This window comes from Scatophagus argus, chromosome 14 (assembly GCF_020382885.2).
Source record: "Scatophagus argus isolate fScaArg1 chromosome 14, fScaArg1.pri, whole genome shotgun sequence".
Classification (NCBI taxonomy): domain Eukaryota; kingdom Metazoa; phylum Chordata; class Actinopteri; family Scatophagidae; genus Scatophagus; species Scatophagus argus.
Window position 1 is genome coordinate 16,766,719 of NC_058506.1, and position 16,508 is coordinate 16,783,226.

General features: G+C 39.9%; 2 protein-coding genes across 6 annotated transcripts; one reads left to right on the forward strand and one right to left on the reverse strand.

The window, feature by feature from the left end:
* The first annotated feature begins 340 nt into the window (after positions 1–340).
* Positions 341–11,272, forward strand: LOC124070503 (solute carrier family 22 member 5-like). Of its 4 annotated transcripts, none has more exons than XM_046410459.1 (11): positions 341–1,316; positions 1,920–2,102; positions 2,373–2,476; positions 2,800–2,954; positions 3,083–3,254; positions 3,457–3,589; positions 3,820–3,920; positions 4,527–4,741; positions 5,009–5,191; positions 5,293–5,428; positions 9,691–11,272. In XM_046410459.1, exons 1-11 carry the CDS (start codon positions 1,110–1,112, stop codon positions 9,713–9,715), a joined length of 1,614 nt encoding a protein of 537 aa, XP_046266415.1. In that variant the 5' UTR covers positions 341–1,109; the 3' UTR covers positions 9,716–11,272. The 4 variants fall into 4 exon arrangements, with proteins under 4 accessions (XP_046266415.1, XP_046266414.1, XP_046266416.1 ...); XM_046410458.1 differs by lacking the exon at positions 9,691–11,272 and adding an exon at positions 6,177–6,431; XM_046410460.1 differs by lacking the exon at positions 9,691–11,272 and adding an exon at positions 6,177–6,431 and having other exon boundaries at positions 2,886–2,954; positions 3,083–3,277.
* Positions 5,185–16,181, reverse strand: LOC124070502 (solute carrier family 22 member 4-like). Of its 2 annotated transcripts, XM_046410456.1 has the most exons (10): positions 15,410–16,180; positions 15,071–15,174; positions 13,704–13,858; positions 13,419–13,590; positions 12,568–12,694; positions 10,740–10,837; positions 9,256–9,470; positions 8,883–9,065; positions 7,609–7,744; positions 5,185–6,890 (listed from the first exon to the last, which is right to left on the reverse strand). In XM_046410456.1, exons 1-10 carry the CDS (start codon positions 15,938–15,940, stop codon positions 6,794–6,796), a joined length of 1,818 nt encoding a protein of 605 aa, XP_046266412.1. In that variant the 5' UTR covers positions 15,941–16,180; the 3' UTR covers positions 5,185–6,793. The 2 variants fall into 2 exon arrangements, with proteins under 2 accessions (XP_046266412.1, XP_046266413.1); XM_046410457.1 differs by lacking the exons at positions 13,419–13,590; positions 13,704–13,858 and having other exon boundaries at positions 15,410–16,181.
* Positions 16,182–16,508: the final 327 nt, after the last annotated feature.

Consider the following 16,508-nt stretch of genomic DNA (forward strand, 5'->3'; position numbering starts at 1 on the left):
TCAAAACTTTTAGCTCCTCCTCCTGTCTTCTTCCTCTTTCACAGGATGAAATGTTTCTGCATCGCTCAAAAAGAAACAACAGAACCTGATTTTTTCAATTCTGGGTCACTGATAAATAAAGATATTGTAGTGGTGTGTTATGATTACTGGTAGTCATAGCGGTAGACTACAGTACCCATAATGCTATATGATAGGTTGTGCAGGAATTCCACAGGTAACCCATTAAAGTATGATTGTATGTCGAGCTAACATGTCGGTGTCCCATCTCCTTACTTTACAGTAGTTTGTTTTTGTTCTTCTTTTTTACTCAGTTTGTTTGATAAGATTATATTACTGGAGAAAAGAGAAAATGCATGCATAGCTGTAGTTTGGTTTATTTGTTCTACAAAACAAGCAAACTCTAGTCCAGTTCCTGTTCACACCAACTTTTTACAAAGAGGAGTAATCAAGATAATGTAAAACAGGAGTACTGTTTCTTAAACATTAATTGGTTTCAAAATTATTAAAATGTCTTCTTGACATTATATTAAGTAAATATGAGTCACTGACAAAACAGGAAGTAAGTTTGTTTAAGTTATTACTTTCTGTAAAACAATCATTTTCCAATGTAGTCCCAGTTAGGTAGCCAGGTTGGCCTGCTTTTGTCCCACAGCTAAATTGCACAGGCTAGTGTATTTAAGTTTTCATTCTTGGTGAACGAGAACATTCTTCAGTTAAGCCCTTGGGTTGTTTGCTGTATATTTACATTAACTCCTCATGAATTGGTGTCTCAGTCATATGTGCTTTCAGAGGAGAAAAACAACTGATCTGCAAGAACACAGATATTTCTCTCAGGTTTATGTCAGTCATCAAATCAAAGTGAGCGAGAAGAAGTTGCCAGCCCATCTCCAAAGTATCAAATTCAGCTCAGCCTCGGGCGCATAGTGCACAGACTCCTTGGAGACGCGTTGTCCTGTTGTACAGCCTAACCCTCCCTTTTCATTTGCGCTTTGACTGGCTTGTTATATGACTTTTGAGGCGTGGCCAGCTGACAGGTGAGCTGAGGGCATCCTTTTTTTCCAGCATTAGTAGATGCACACTGTGAGATCCACAGTCAGGACTCTGAGGCCATGAAGAATTTTGATGACAGTACAGCTTTTTTGGGTCTTTGGGGTCGTTTCCAACAGATAATCTTTTTCCTGCTCTGTGGCAGCATCATTCCTAATGGATTAACCGTGTTCTCTGTCGTCTTCTTGGCCGATGCTCCCAGTCATCATTGTCTGATTCCTGAGGTAAACCTTACACAGGACTGGCGCAATGCTACCATCCCAATACAGGTAATAAAGATTTTGAACAAGCTCCTGTACATAGAGAGCAGCAGTTTTGACCCCTCGTTTTCTCATTACAAAAGCTTTTCCAGAGAACACGAAGTCAATAGAAATCGTTTGTATTCTGACGTTATCATAGATACTTTTTGTTTTTGTATTTGCTGTGGTATTTGTAAGCTATAATTGATGAAAAATAACATTTTCATGAAACAATACACAACATAAATTATCACTTTTTACATGTATGTGTGTATGTGTGTATATATATAGATATCTATATATATCTATATATATATCTATATCTATATATATAGATATAGAAAGATATATAGATCTATATTTCAAAAGATACCTTTTGATCTCTACGTCAAATATTCCGCACTGGTGTGTGCTCATTACAGTGATACTACTTGTGAGTTCAGCCTTGGGGAATAATTGTTGTTATGTTGGCAGTATAGCTGCATTCCAGGATTAAGTTCGGGTACATTAAGTTACAGATACTTCAGGAACATATTTGTCACCACCTGCTGTTGAATCACAAGTTAAATTAAAAAGCACAGTGTAGCTCCACAGAAATGTTATAAGTAATGTTTGTATCATTGTGGCTGTGAGATGGTGAATGGGAAACAGGAGCTGAGCAGATGCAGCAGATACAGACTGGATGTGGTCAGAAATCTCTCTGCTCAGGGGCTCATTCCCGGCATAGATGTGAACCTCACAGGCCTGGAACAGGAAGGCTGTATGGACGGGTGGAGCTACAGCAAAGACATCTATGAGTCCACCATCGTCTCTGAGGTGAGCGTGTATACCTCCTCATATGTTGCTGGTCAAGTTGAGACTTGTATTGAGTTGTATTGAATTTTATTTAAGATTTGGTTGTTTTAGACAATTATGTTTCAGTCCTCTAATTACTCATCTATCTTGACTAAAACATGGCATCAGCTCTGTGGATAGATATAGATAAGTGTCTGACTTTTTGGATATAACTCAGTCACTCAAAACTACAGTTGACATGGATTCCTCCTAGCACATGTATGTAATAGTTTGTTCATGCTTTGAATGCAGTTTGACCTGGTGTGCAGCGAGCAGTGGAAGCAGCCGTTCACCACCACAGTTTTGTTCCTGGGAATTCTTCTCGGATCCTCCATCTCAGGGCAGCTTTCAGACAGGTACTGAAAACTGCATCTCATAGAGAAATTACAGTAGACACTCAGTGGTTTGAAAAATTACTTTTAAACTTGCTGTTAATGTTTGTCTTATATTTATCTGACTTGACTAGATAGTCTTTGATTATCCTTCATTAAGTACAAAGTGTTGAGCAGCATGTTTAAAATGTACATTCTGAGAATCTTTTAACTTTTTCCTGAAAATGGCTCTACTGCAGCCTAAGTAAAGATAGCATCCTTTACGATAGACTGTTATTTTCTGAAGGATTTGTAGTGAGTATACATTAGATGAAAATTTTATGTCACTGTTTAACTTCTGACTCGAGGTTTGGAAGAAAGCCTCTCCTCTTTGCAACCATAGCAGTTCAGACCATTTTTAGCTTCGCGCAAATCTTTTCACCGTCGTGGACAGTGTTCGCTGTCTTCCTCTTCATCACGGGTTTGGGACAGTTCTCCAACTTCGTATCTGCTTTTGTGCTGGGTAAGTGTGAACATTTTATGCTCCAGTAACAACAAATAATATTTTTTTACATGCGTTGTTGTATCGCTACTCGTTGCAATAATGTTATCATTTATTATGCATTTCTGTGTTGTTCTGTTTTGGAGCAGGCGTGGAGATCTTACCTGGAAATGTGCGGGTCATGTTCTCATCCATGGGTGTGTGTCTGAGTTTTGCCTTTGGCTACATGGTGCTGCCTCTCTTCGCTTATTTCTTAAGGGACTGGAAATCTCTGCTGTTGGGTATCTCGCTCCCTGGCCTGGTGTTCCTCCCCTGCTGGTGGTAGGTTGTACTGTATTTTTCTGGTAAGTTTACCTTACCGCGTTTCATAAATGTCACAATTTTGCTCTTCTCAGGAGATTAAAAAATAACCATTTTTTCACTAGAGAAATATTCTAATTTGCATTCATCCTTTTGGTAGCTTGGTGTTTTAAGTCCCTCTAAACCAGCCTGAATTTCTCTGTTTCATTGAATTCTGAGGCAGGTTAATCCCAGAGTCTCCTCGATGGCTAATCTCTCAGGGACGTGTGGAAGAGGCAGAAGCTGTCATAAGAAAGGCTGCCAAGATCAACAAAATTGAGGCTCCTCAGGTCATCTTTGAAGATTACAGTGCACATGTAAGTCTGCTTTGACCTCAATCATGCAGAGCCAAGCACAGTAACCAGTGTTACACACATTGTTAGTACAAATCACCCCATAGAGAATGCGAATATAAGTACCAAATTTCATGGAAATCCATCCAGTAGCTGTTGAGGTAACTGATTCTGGACAAACTTGGTGGACCAATAGACCGTCCTGCTAAAACACAACAAACTGCTGGTTGAGACCGAAGTTTTGTGTGTTTCAGGCCAAAGAGACAAAGACACGCTCTAAGAAACACAACAGTGTCCTCCAGCTGCTCAGTACGAGAAATGTTCGAAAGACAACTGCAATTCTGTGTCTGCTGTGGTGAGTATCCAGTCTGAGCCACAAACTAGTAAGGTTTAGACATCAATTAACAATTGCTTATTTATACTGAATGTTTAAATGTTTTTATAACCCCTTCATCAGTTCAGTTGAGCACCACAGACACACTACAGCCTATAACTAAACAGTCAAAAAACATAGAGTTGGATGCCTGGCTGATTCAGTGGGTCAGTTCCTAATGAAATTTGAATATATCATATTTAATACATCATAATTAGTAAATACTCTATATGTCTTTCCCATCAACCCATTTCACACTTCCACATTTTCACTGTTTAATATTACTACATTTTATTTATATGGTGTTTTTCATGGTACTTAAAGTCACTTTAAAGAACACCTGTAGAACATGTGGAACATAAATCTCTGTACCAAAAGTCCGAGAGGGAGGGGGCAGCTATGGAGAAGGTTCTGTCTTACTTTTCTTTCTCTTTTTTTGTTGTTACTTTTTTTCCTCCCCATATCTTGCATGCTAACCTCTTCTGTCTTGATGACAGTGAAGCATAAATATGAATCTAATGGTTTTGGTGTGATAAAGTGCAGATTTGTATTCACATCTCTCTGTCGTCTGTTCCTTGCTCTTCCCAGGTTTAGTCACAGCGTCGGTTACTTTGCCTTGTCCCTGAACACATCACAACTTTATGCTGACCCCTATCTCAGCTGCTTCATCTCAGCCGTGGTAGAGATACCAGCATACATTTTCATATGGCTGATACTGCTGTACTTTCCACGACGACTGTCTGTCATCAGTATCTTTCTCCTCGGAGCAATGTCACTGTACTTCATCCCACTGGTGCCTCAAAGTACGATACTGTTATATTTCTCTATGTTTACGTTGTTTATGCTCCTCGGAGTCAGCATTGCCTTCCCATAACAATGTTGGACTCGAGATGTACAGTTAAAAAAAGAGAATACAATCTGATTTTATTGTACATACTCTTCCTTGTCATAAACTGGTGCCTTAATTACCCACAATGCAACCCCACCCCAGCTTTTGGTTTCCCCTCTGAGAGGCCTTCCAAGTTTGCAGAATTGTTAAGAATAAGAGGAACACATTTCTTATCTTTCAGGTCTGTCGTATCTGTCTGTTGCTCTGGAGATGCTGGGTAAATTTGCTGTCACATCGTGTTCAGCTCTGATGTATACCTACACTGCAGAGCTTTACCCAACGGTGCTCAGGAACACAGCCACAGGGGCATGCAGCACAGTTTCCAGAGTAGGAAGCTGCATCACACCTTTCTTGTTGGAACTGAGTGAGTAAACTTGTCTTTAATAGTCATTACCGACGCTTGTTTAACCTGGATTCATCTTAGCACAGTGGCAAAGAACTTAATGTCCCCTTCTCCTTGTACAGAATTCTACTTTAAGCACCTGCCTTATATCATAATGGGGACTCTGGCTGTTGCGTCTGCCTTTGCGGCTTTCTTCCTGCCAGAGACCTTTAGACGACCTCTACCTCAAACTATTCAACAGATGCATAAGGCAGAAAGGTGGGTCCCTGAAGGAATGCATTCATCTTTGAAAACTCTTTTGTCAATATTATTATAATGTACAAACAATTCGAAATGATGCACTTATGTATTTAAGGCCCCAGTGTGTCGACTAACCAGATCCTAGAAGTATTAAAAGACAAAAGTCAATTAAACTACTCACTCTGAATTTGTAACATATCAGCTGTTAGAAAGTCTATAAGTACTCTGTTGTCACAGCCCAAAATCAGCAAGTTTTACTTCATCTTAAGAGCTTTACCTCACACAGCATGTGTTTAGCTCAAGTCTCAGCCGTGGCTTTCTGCAGACGGTTCTGTTTTTCTGGTAATATTGTTTCATCCCATAGCTGAACCCAGTGGTCAGTTGTGGATTTGAAGTAAACACTTTACAGTATACTGTGAATGTATGGCGAACTGTAGTGTTGTGACAAGTGCTGGAAAAGGATTCATTTTAAGTGCCTGAGGTTTTTCCCCACACAAAACTTCCTGATACTCAGTATTCAGACAAGCCAGTAGCAACAAAAACAACAACACGAAATATCACAGATAATTATTTTTATAAAACCGCAGAAACCATCATCATCATCATCGCTCTTGAGAGGATGTGTCAGTGGTGGCTTCAGTCTTTGCAGGGTTCATTTTATAATAAAGCTGGTAGCAGTGAAAAAAATATTCAAACTTGACCCTTCCCTTTGCTGAAAACTAAACCAAATTATGTTTTCTTTGTGTGTTTTGTTTTGTTCCAACAGCATGACATGTCCGATCATCACTCAAAAAGAACATTCAAATCCTGAAATCGAAAGTCGACTCTGATTGTTTGACCCATTACTTACATGAATTAATCATTAATAAACACTGTTTTCGCATTTCGTTCCTACTCCTTACTGTTTCAGTTGAGGATTCATGTCGTAAAATGCCAGTCAGTACAAGATAAACAAGATTTAATGACATTACATGACCTTTTCGTAAAAAGTGGAGTAAATAAAATTGTGCTTGGACTTGAATTGTGCATGCTATCTGAAATCGAGATGTATACAAAATATTTAGTATTCAAGAGGTAAATGTGAAATTAAAGGTGCATTTGTTCCATATCACCACACCTGTGGCCTCTGGTTGTGATTAAATTGGTATCAGAATATTAGAAGCTGTATGTACTGTTAGTATTTTCATCTTTTACAGCAGTGAACAGCTGTATTGTCTGAGAATGGCAACAGCTGCATTGGTGCATGAGCATGTACAATGACTTGGATTTTTGCTTCAGTTTTTTGGAGCTAACTGTTATGTTCCTTGGTCCTGCTGAAGTTGTATCATTTGACAATATGGTCAGATGACGACAGACGTTCAGTTATTTGCCTCAAGCAGGATGTCACTGCTGCTGCTTGTTCAGGGGACAGCTGGAGACTTCATTGGCGTTTTCCTTCTCTTCTATGTCTGTGCATTTATTAAGTGTCTTCTGACAACATCTAGAACAAAAAAAAACAAAAACAGTGATACAGCTACAGTAATGATTCACAGGGCTGTCTGGGGCTGTTTTAAAAGTTAATGTGGATGAACTTTGGAGGGCAACTAAAGCACCATCAGTTTGGCCCAAAAGAGGAGGAAGAGCACCTTTTAAAAATGTTTCATTGTATAAATATGTGTACCCAGTACACATATTTATAGTAAGAATAACCATAATAAGAATAAACCAAACCTTATACACACCTGCAACACACTTTGGCAATAACTAAAATGTTTCTGAATGATGATGTGACATGAACTTCAAATTCCATAAAACAACAATATTTTTGAATAAATAAGAGATAATATGCATAAACCAACAATGTTACTCATTTTGTGAAATAAATGTATTTCTGGTGTTAGTTGACCAAATCAATACCACATTCATATGTTTGATATGAAACTACGGCAGCTGCTTAGCTTAGCATAGCTTAGACTGAAAACAGCTAGCCAGGGTCTCTTTTTTTGTGTGTACAAAAGAGAAAAAAAAGAGTTATATTTGAAAAATGAAGATTATGATTCGCAAAGAAAGCTCAAAATGAAACAATTAAACTCGAACTAAGCTCAAATCAACATGACAATAATAATAAAAAAAAAAACGTACGAAAATGTAAACAACCAATCCACATCCACAGTAGCTGGTCTCTGGTGTACTTTGTGACAGGGAGGATGTAGTCTTACCCAGGGAAGTGCTGCATGTGAGTGATGGTGTCAGGCAGAGGCATTCCATAGGTCTCAGGCAGAAGGAGACTCAGCAACCCCCACAGAGCTGTAAGGCTTCCCATGAGGATGTAAGACAGTGAAACTGAATAGCTTCCTGTGGCAACACATCAAAAGAGGACAAAGTGGAAAAACAACCCTGGCTACGGTGCTGCCATTGAGCAGTTAAAAAAGAAAAGTTGGATTAACTCAATTAAGTTTTATGTGGCTACATCAGTAGTTTCAGTCCAAGTCACTAAATCCTAAAAGAAACTTAAATTTTAACAGAAAGCTTTTGGGTTTGGGACAGACTGGTCTATCCGATCTGAGTGCTAATCAAGGCTGCTTTTATGTTTTTTGTTCTAGTGAGTTTTGTTTCTGTGAAGGTACCAGCTCTTGTTAATCTCTCGGTTCTAGTCACTTGGGAGAGAAGCGAGTCATTCGCAATGAGGGTGGAAACGAGTATCCGCTACAGATAATGTACATTTTTTTAAATGTACTTTTTACGAATATCATCCAAGTTAAATGTGTGGATATCTATACTGGTGATGATTGGGTTTATAAAAAAATGTGTAAATCCTTCTCTTATACTTTGTGATCAAAAACACTGACCTGCAGCCCAATTGCAAGGCTCCTCTGTAAATAGTTTTCTAATAAATAATTAATATAGCAACAGCCCATATTATATTCAATCTTAAAATTAATTAACTGTCCCACACAGTTCCCACACTTCCAGTTTAAGCCCCGGCTGGTTCTAGTACAGCTACAGATGCATTTAGTTGTTTGAACTGATACAAATACAGATGGTGTTGTGTTCGTTCATCCCTAACGAGCATAGTGCACAGGGAGGTGCAGATACGGTCGTAGGCAGGCAAGTAGAAAACTTGTGAATGAAGTTATTGAATGGGCTGCAACAGCTGCAGGCAACTGGATATTTTTTTTATTATTATTATATTTCTTATTTTTGTTAGTGTTCATTTCTGAGAGATTTTCTACAAATATTGCAGTAAATTACCAAACTGTAATTTTACATCAAGCAAGTGCTCATACAACTGGTCTGGACCACCTGGGACCAGGATGTACATTTGCATTGCTTTTACATGCTTGTGCGAAATAAAGGAGAAAAAAAAGAAAGCTGGATATTCAGGATGTTTGCCTCAAAAGCAAACTGACGCTCATCTGACAGTATAGCAGCAGACTGCTCATTAAGATGAGTGAATTTCTTGTACATTGAACAGAAATAAGATCATCCTTACTTAGGTAAATAAAGTACGGGGCAACGATGCTGCCGATCCTGGAGGCCATCGAGCAGGCGCCCAAAGCCGTGTTCCTCAGTACAGTTGGGTAGACTTCTGCTGTGTATGCATACACAACAGCAAATGCTGTCGTTACTGCAAACTTCCCCATCATTTCGAGTGTAATGGCTAGGTAAGTCAGGTCTAGAGGGAATAAAGCATTACTTTGTTAGAGGTTAAAAAGTGAGTTGAATGGTCTATCTGCCCACTGCATCTGGAGTGTAGCTGCATGCAAGTAAACAAAATGTTGCATATTAACCTGTTATATAATGATATTTAATGATCTTAAAGCGATCAAGGCTATATTAATCTGTTTTTAAAAAGTCTGTCATACTTGCTGGTACGAGCTGTATGAGGAGTAGAAACAATCCTCCCAAGAAGAGGGTTGAAAAAAGACTCAGTCTTCTGGAAAACCAGCGAAACATAACCCATGACAAAACGTAGGCTGGAATCTCTACCAGTGCTGACAGGAAACAGTTGAAGTAGGCATTACCATGAAGGTTCGCTGTGTTGAGGGAAAGAGCAAAGTAGGCGATGGTCACGATGTTCCTGTGGGGAGAATGTTAATTATCCTGTGTAGCTCTATGAGATGATAATACATTGTAATCAGAAACTTTTAACATGTTATTAGTCTCTCTGTCATCTGTTGTACACTTAATGTGTTTGTGTGTGTTTAAGATTGTGATGAATTGAAAGGTTATAGAGAATTAAAGGGAAAGATGGTCACACTTTGGGCACCAAAGACTGGATCTACCCTCTCTCATAACAGAACAAGACCGGATATGCCCGACTAGATGTCCACAGCAGACCCACTGATGATACCATCACAATGGCTGTCAACCAAGCACCAACCTCAGGTAAGTGTATGAAGTGTCCGTTAAAACAAAGCTCTATGTGGTGATTGTATCGATTTTTAAAGCGGCTACAATCAGTATTTTTACTATAGATCAAATGATAAGAAGGAGGGACTAACGGGGACCTCGGTGTGAATTATCACCAAGCTGTAGCATCTTCCAGCTCATTGTTTTCTGGTTTTGCTGTGTTTTTATTTAATGGAGAGTTAACACAGGACTTAGGTTCATCATGGATTACTTTCTGCTGGATGTGTGAATAGTGACCGTAACTGCTCACAGGTTTACAACTACTTTCCGCAGCTCTGAAGTGGCCCAAACATATGTATGAAATGTTAACAGTACATAATGTTTAAAGAACAGTTGCAATACATGGTCTTCAAGGCAGAAAGGAGATATAAGGAGGGTTTCAAGTGTCTTAATGACAAGTTAGGAAGAAGGAAAAGGCTGAAGTTATTTAGAGAAACGAGGCAGAAATGCGACTAGCTGAGAGATTTATAAGACAGTTAATTGAGCTGTGATGACACACATTTGATCATAAAAACATTTGGCTTTTGCATACAAGTCCTTCAAAATGACATTCAAGGTTATCCACTTGCTATGATTGGCTAACAACTTCTTTTTTTTCTGCAAGGCAAAATACACACAGTTCAGACTCTGCAAGGAAGTGTGTACAAGAAAAATACAGATATACTCTGCTGTTGGCTGTTACATAATTCTGATTTGGACGTTATTCGCAGGCTTCACAGCACCTGACAGGTCATTATTTGTTGTTAGTGAAATGGGCTGACATGTGGTCGCAGGTGATGCATGAACAGGCGCCACGCTGTGTGTGCATGTATGTGTGTTAGTGGAAGTGTAACCATGTGTCTGCAGTGTACAGTACGTCCGCATGTGTGTGTTTTGTTGTGTGTATTTGTGCGTGCGGGGTCGCTGTACTGAATGCGGTGGGACAGCAGGAACTCACCAGACCAGCCACAGCGTGACAGAGATCCAGCGAATGTTTTGAGAACGGAGCAGGTCACAGATGTTTTGTGCCTTCCTCCTCTCAGATTGAAGTTCCTTCTGCGGGGCAGCAGAGCATGTGGAACAACAAACACTTAACTAGCAGAGCCATCAGTCTGGAAATAATTTCGTTAGAGAGAAGCTTATGAATGCATGGCCGCTTGGTGAGTGGACACATGCATGTGCACATGAGTGCATGTATAGGACCCAAATGCCAGGATCAGGATTAAGTGAGGCAAAAACAATGTGCAATGAAAAGCTGAGCAGACAAAGAAGCTTGTAATAAGTATAAATAGCGCTAGACAGATAAATTGGCAAAATTATAGCTTATTGCATATATCAGAGTATATGTGGGCTGATAAGTAAGAACAGAAACTAGGTCTGAGGTCATTTAGAAACAGTGTCAAAGTATTACTTAGTTTGTCCACCAGAGAGCACTGGTTTATTTCTACGCTGTCCCACTTGGTATCTACCTTTGGTCTCAGTTCTTTAAAAAAAAAAAAAAAAAACACTTATTACATTTTTCAAACTCTTAAATATTGTTGTAGCTTCACAAAATTGCTGCCAAACAACAGCACTTTTAGCAGCAACTTTTTAACTCTGTTGGTGGAAGAGCAACATCCAGTTCCATGCGGGGCTGCTGGACCTCCTAAATTTACATTCTAATAATATTTTTACACCAGTATGCCACGCAACAGTACACTCCAATTCATTCATTTTGTAACTGAGGGAAATTTCCTTCAATCCAAACGCGTCCTTCAATCCAAACGCCGCACCATAACTGCAATAATAACTATAATGAGAACGATGTGAGCATGCACATCCACTGATGAATGATAAAGTTCTATAAAATGAGGCACAAATCACGCACTGTGCACTACAGCTCTGTCAGCAGCTTACTGGTAGTTAAATGGATATTTCTGACTTGTTATTGCTGTATGCTGAACAGAGAAACACAAAGAAAACCACGAAATTCTTCAAAGGCGAGAGGAGTTACAAGAATTTGATGTCTGTTGAAGATGAAATTTATTCCTACTTTTGTATGAGTCAACATCATTTTCAAGGTATCCTGGCAAACAGGAAGGAAGACATCCGCAAGGAGAGACCCTGAAGACTGTTTGGTAGTATGTCAGGTAAAATTATGTTTATTTATCTGTAATTTGCAGTCTGATGTTACATTAGCTATGAGTGTGATAAGAGTAGACCATCTTAAAGGTGTTTCCTAAATGCCATCAATTAGTTTACATAAAAGAGGTCGGCTACAGTTGGAAGTCAATATTATAAGCACTGCATGGACAGATTTTGTTTTGCTGTTAGTGCTTCTACTGTTTATCAAACCGAAAATAATCCCAGCGATATAATTTGCCGGTGTCATTGGGAGTCTGCCATCCATTTGAGTTAGAATGATTTTTATTTATAGTTATTGTTATAGTTAGCATTTGATATTCTGGCAAAGAATTCCAGCAACAGACAGAAATGGGTTTATCACTTGGCATGCAGATTAGTTCAGATTATTTGCTTCTGTGCAGAATAGTAAATGATAACATTTGACTGAACAGTGAAACATAAATTGTTCATTATCTTTCCCCATATAGGAAGGAAGAATTTAAAAAAAAATTGAACTATTAATTCAACATATTTACATCAGTCACTGGAAGCTATCAAAAAGATTTGACTCCCTCCTTCCCCCTAACATGTTTACCCATTCACTGACTATACTGTTCGCCAAAGTACTTCTGGTTACCACAAGAGTGGCCAAAGAGCACCAGCATCTTGGTGTGAAATCTCACCTGCAAAGGATCAAAGATGACCTGCGGCGGCTCGATTTTGTTCTTCTTAGCAGCCTGTCTGATTATAGCCTCAGCCTCTTCTACTCTCCTCTGTGAGAGCAGCCAACGAGGAGACTCTGGGATGTACCTGCGTCATCACACAACAGAGAGATGAAGCTTCAGTCTCCTGGGATAGAGGAAAAGATGCTACACAGTGAAAGTACTATGGAGGCTTTTTCCTAATTTGGATTGCACCATTAAAGTAAAATCTGTATTACAGCTAGCCAGCTGTGAAGCTTTCAAAACACTGCAATAAGCACATGCTGCTGTGCTTAGACTAATGCAACATTACATCTTCACATTACTTGTTACTTGTCTGACAAATGGTTCAAAAGCCCCAAAACATTCAGTTCATTATCAAAAAAGACATTAAAAATATTAACATTTGAGAAGATTCTTTTTTGAAATGTCAACAATCAAAGCAGATGCTGAATGAATGATGAGCTGATGATTTTGTATATCAGCTAACCAATTAATCGACTGATTGCCTCCGCGGTAAAACAGCGCAGATCCACACATATAGACAGTTATTTTGATTCACAGCCAAGACGACTAAGTTTCATGTGTAATCCCTGGCCAGATGTTAAAATTCTAAACATGTGACAAAAGCAGGCATGGCAAGAGATGGGAATGATCGATACGCTGGAGGACTCAGGTTAAATGCTTGAATCTACCGACTGAAAGCTCCCAAGCACTCTGTACATATCAGCATGGCAGAAAAAGAATTTCTCAACATTATAAAATCAGTTGACATCACAGATGGACAAATACTATATGTAACATCAACTTAAAACACACACACACACACCTACCACCACAAAGGCACAAGGAGAAAGTCTGACAGGGCGAGGCATAAGACTAGCATTTTCCAGTTTCTGGTGAAGAAAGCAAGCACTGGCAGCAGCATGTAGCCCACAGCAAAGAAAAGACTCACACCAGCGGTGGTGAAAATTGTCCGGACCCGTGGGCCTAGTATCTCTGTTCCTTTGCACAAGAGAAAAGGGGAGCATTCAAGAAGAAATGAAATGATTTGCACAGTTTTCTGCATTATCATGAACCATTTGAGCAACTTAATGAGTAAAGGAGAACAAAGGTACCTAGCACAAACGCAGTCATATAATTGGAGATGTTTCCCACCCCGATAATGAAGTAGAGGGTGCAGAACACGGCCCAGGATGGAGAGAAGACCTGGGCGAAGGTGAACACTGTCTGGACCGCCATGGCAACAAACAACACTATTTTTCTCCCATACCTGAAAATGATTTGGCACAAGCGCGAGTAAATGACAAAGTAAGAGAGCTGTGTCGATGGGAAGTTCAAACAACCCGACCCCACTCTCGCTGCGCTCATTAGCCTTGTTTCCACTGTGCACAATCTGCCAAGCATCAGATGGCAGGCAGTGTTAGCAACGAGCTGCTGAAGAGAGTTAAACATCGAGCAACGAACAAAGGCCCAGATATTTTAAGAATAACCAGAGCTATACATAGTCAAGGTGACTGTACAGCCATAGCACATTAGTCATATTAACTATGTCATTTGTGTTTTCCCCTTTTATTTAGATCGTGGGCCCCAAGGCAGCCAAAAATCAATGAAAGCAAACTTTAAAACAATTTTGCTACATTTTGGGGCAGAGCTTTAAATAGCAGGATTATTTTTTCATTATTATCTTCTTTAAATAGCCTGTTAAGGTCAGTGCAGCAGAACCAGAAACACTCTTCTTCATTGTTGAAAACTTGTGCCGTACATTTTGAGCAGAACCAAAACATGAGTGTAGTCTTGGAAATTCTTGAAAGTTTTATGCTGTTGCTTGATTTTTATCTGACACACACATACGTAAGCAGCTGGGATCACAGGAGTTGTTGTCTTCATTGTCAAACAACTGATGAAAAGTTACTGACACCACTCAGACACAAATGTTTACAGACATGGTAATGGTTTATTCACATTTGTGAACTTCCATCTTCACTCCCTGACTCTCTTCCTGAAGCAAATACACTGTAACTAAATAATGTATTTCACTGGGTTTGAACATTGATGGAAAAGTCATTTTGACATTTTAAGGAAGAAATTCATATAATGTCTAAGCCAGATGAGGTACAACCAATATCATTCTGCTGTCAGTCAGAATTCCACTGAAAACGATGCAAACACAATACACAGATCTCATTGTAAAGCACTTTTCAGTCTCCTATCTTCCTGTTGCTGGAATGTCAAGCTACCTAACTTGAGTCTGAATGCAAAGTCTTAAAGGTTTAATAATTAAAAGAACTATTCATTGGCAAAGGCTTTGTTGTCATATTGAGACCTGAGAGGGGATAGGGAGCTGAAGGTTATATACTGAACTTTGACACTCGTACAGATTAGCCTGCCACATTCCCAGATTTCTTCTTTTTTTTAAATGTCTTTCTTTTTTCTTTTTGGCAGGAAACTGTGCTAAGTGACATATACAGTTTGAACAAACTACCTGTCGGATAGCTGTCCTGAAATGAAGGAGCCAGTGAAAACTCCGCAGAATAAGAGAGAGGAGGTCAGCGGCTTCTTCCACTTGTTATCACACACCAGGTCCCACTGCAAACACACAGACACAAGAGAACAGTGCACATAATAAGAAAAACCCAAAACATAATAAATAACTGCAATAAGTATAGTCTACTACAATTTTAGAATTTAAAAACCTTGTCCACACCTTAATGTTGACTCAATGCTGGGGTATTTTTTTTTCTGCAGTTTCACTAGCTGTTATGGACAAAATATTAGAAACACTATATGCAAACGTTCTGCGTTGAGGAGCAACAACACAAACCTCAGAAACGATGGTGGAAATGTACACGCTGCGGTCGTAGTCCCACCCGTCCAAGCAGCCCTCCACTGCCACCTTAGACAGGTTGACATCAACGCCCGGCAGCAAGCCCCTCTCGGAGAAACTCACTATGTCTGTGAGTCTGTATCTGGAGCACTTGCTGGGCACCAGGTCGCCGGTGAGGCTCTCCTCCAGAGGGATGCTGCTGTTCCTCCAGGCGGCGGTGAGGTTGACGTCCGCCGGAATGGAGCAGCTGTGGGGCGGCGTGTCGGCCACAAACACGATGGACATTCCGGCGAAACCGTTAGGGATGATGGCCATACAGAGGAGGAAGAACACCTGCTGCTGGAAACGTCCCCACTCCCCGAGGAAGGCGATTGCATCTTCATAATCGGTCATGTTGCGTGTGCGCGTTGATATTTCCTGTACGCGCCGGACGCACAAAGTGCTGGGGCAGAAGAGCGGACACGAATTTACAGGACTTTGCAGTGGGCATTTCAAAAGCAGTGGTTTTGTTACAGCTGTAAAAACCATCCCTCCCACAACAAATTAGCCAAGGCCGTAGCCATGGAGTTTCGGGGGCGGGGGGCCTCTGCCGCGGGTCTCTCCTCTCCAAATCAAACATAAAATCAGGCATTATCAGGCAGGTGCTGTCATTATTATTTACGGTGATGTCGCCTGTGTAACGCTTTTACATTCTAGTTTTGCACTTTTCAATACATTTTAAAATAGGCTGGTGACAGAGCGATAGTATGGGCCTACAGTACCCTCTCTCTATCAGTCTCTCTATCTCAACCCAAGCAGTCAAGGCAGATGGCCGTCCACCTAGACCCGGGGTCTGCTTCGAGGTTTCTGCTTTCTAAAAGGCAGTTTTTTCTCACCAAATTTCATATGACATATGCTCATAGGGGAACGTTGGATTCTCTGTATTACAAAATATAATTAAAGAGTTTGGTCTAGACCTGCTCTAATTGAAAAGTGTTATGAGATAACTTTTGCTATGAATTGGCACTATATAAATAAACTGAACTGAATTGAATACAGTACATTAATTGTGCCTACCCACAGAACTGCAGTACTAGAATTGTTTGCTACTAATGAT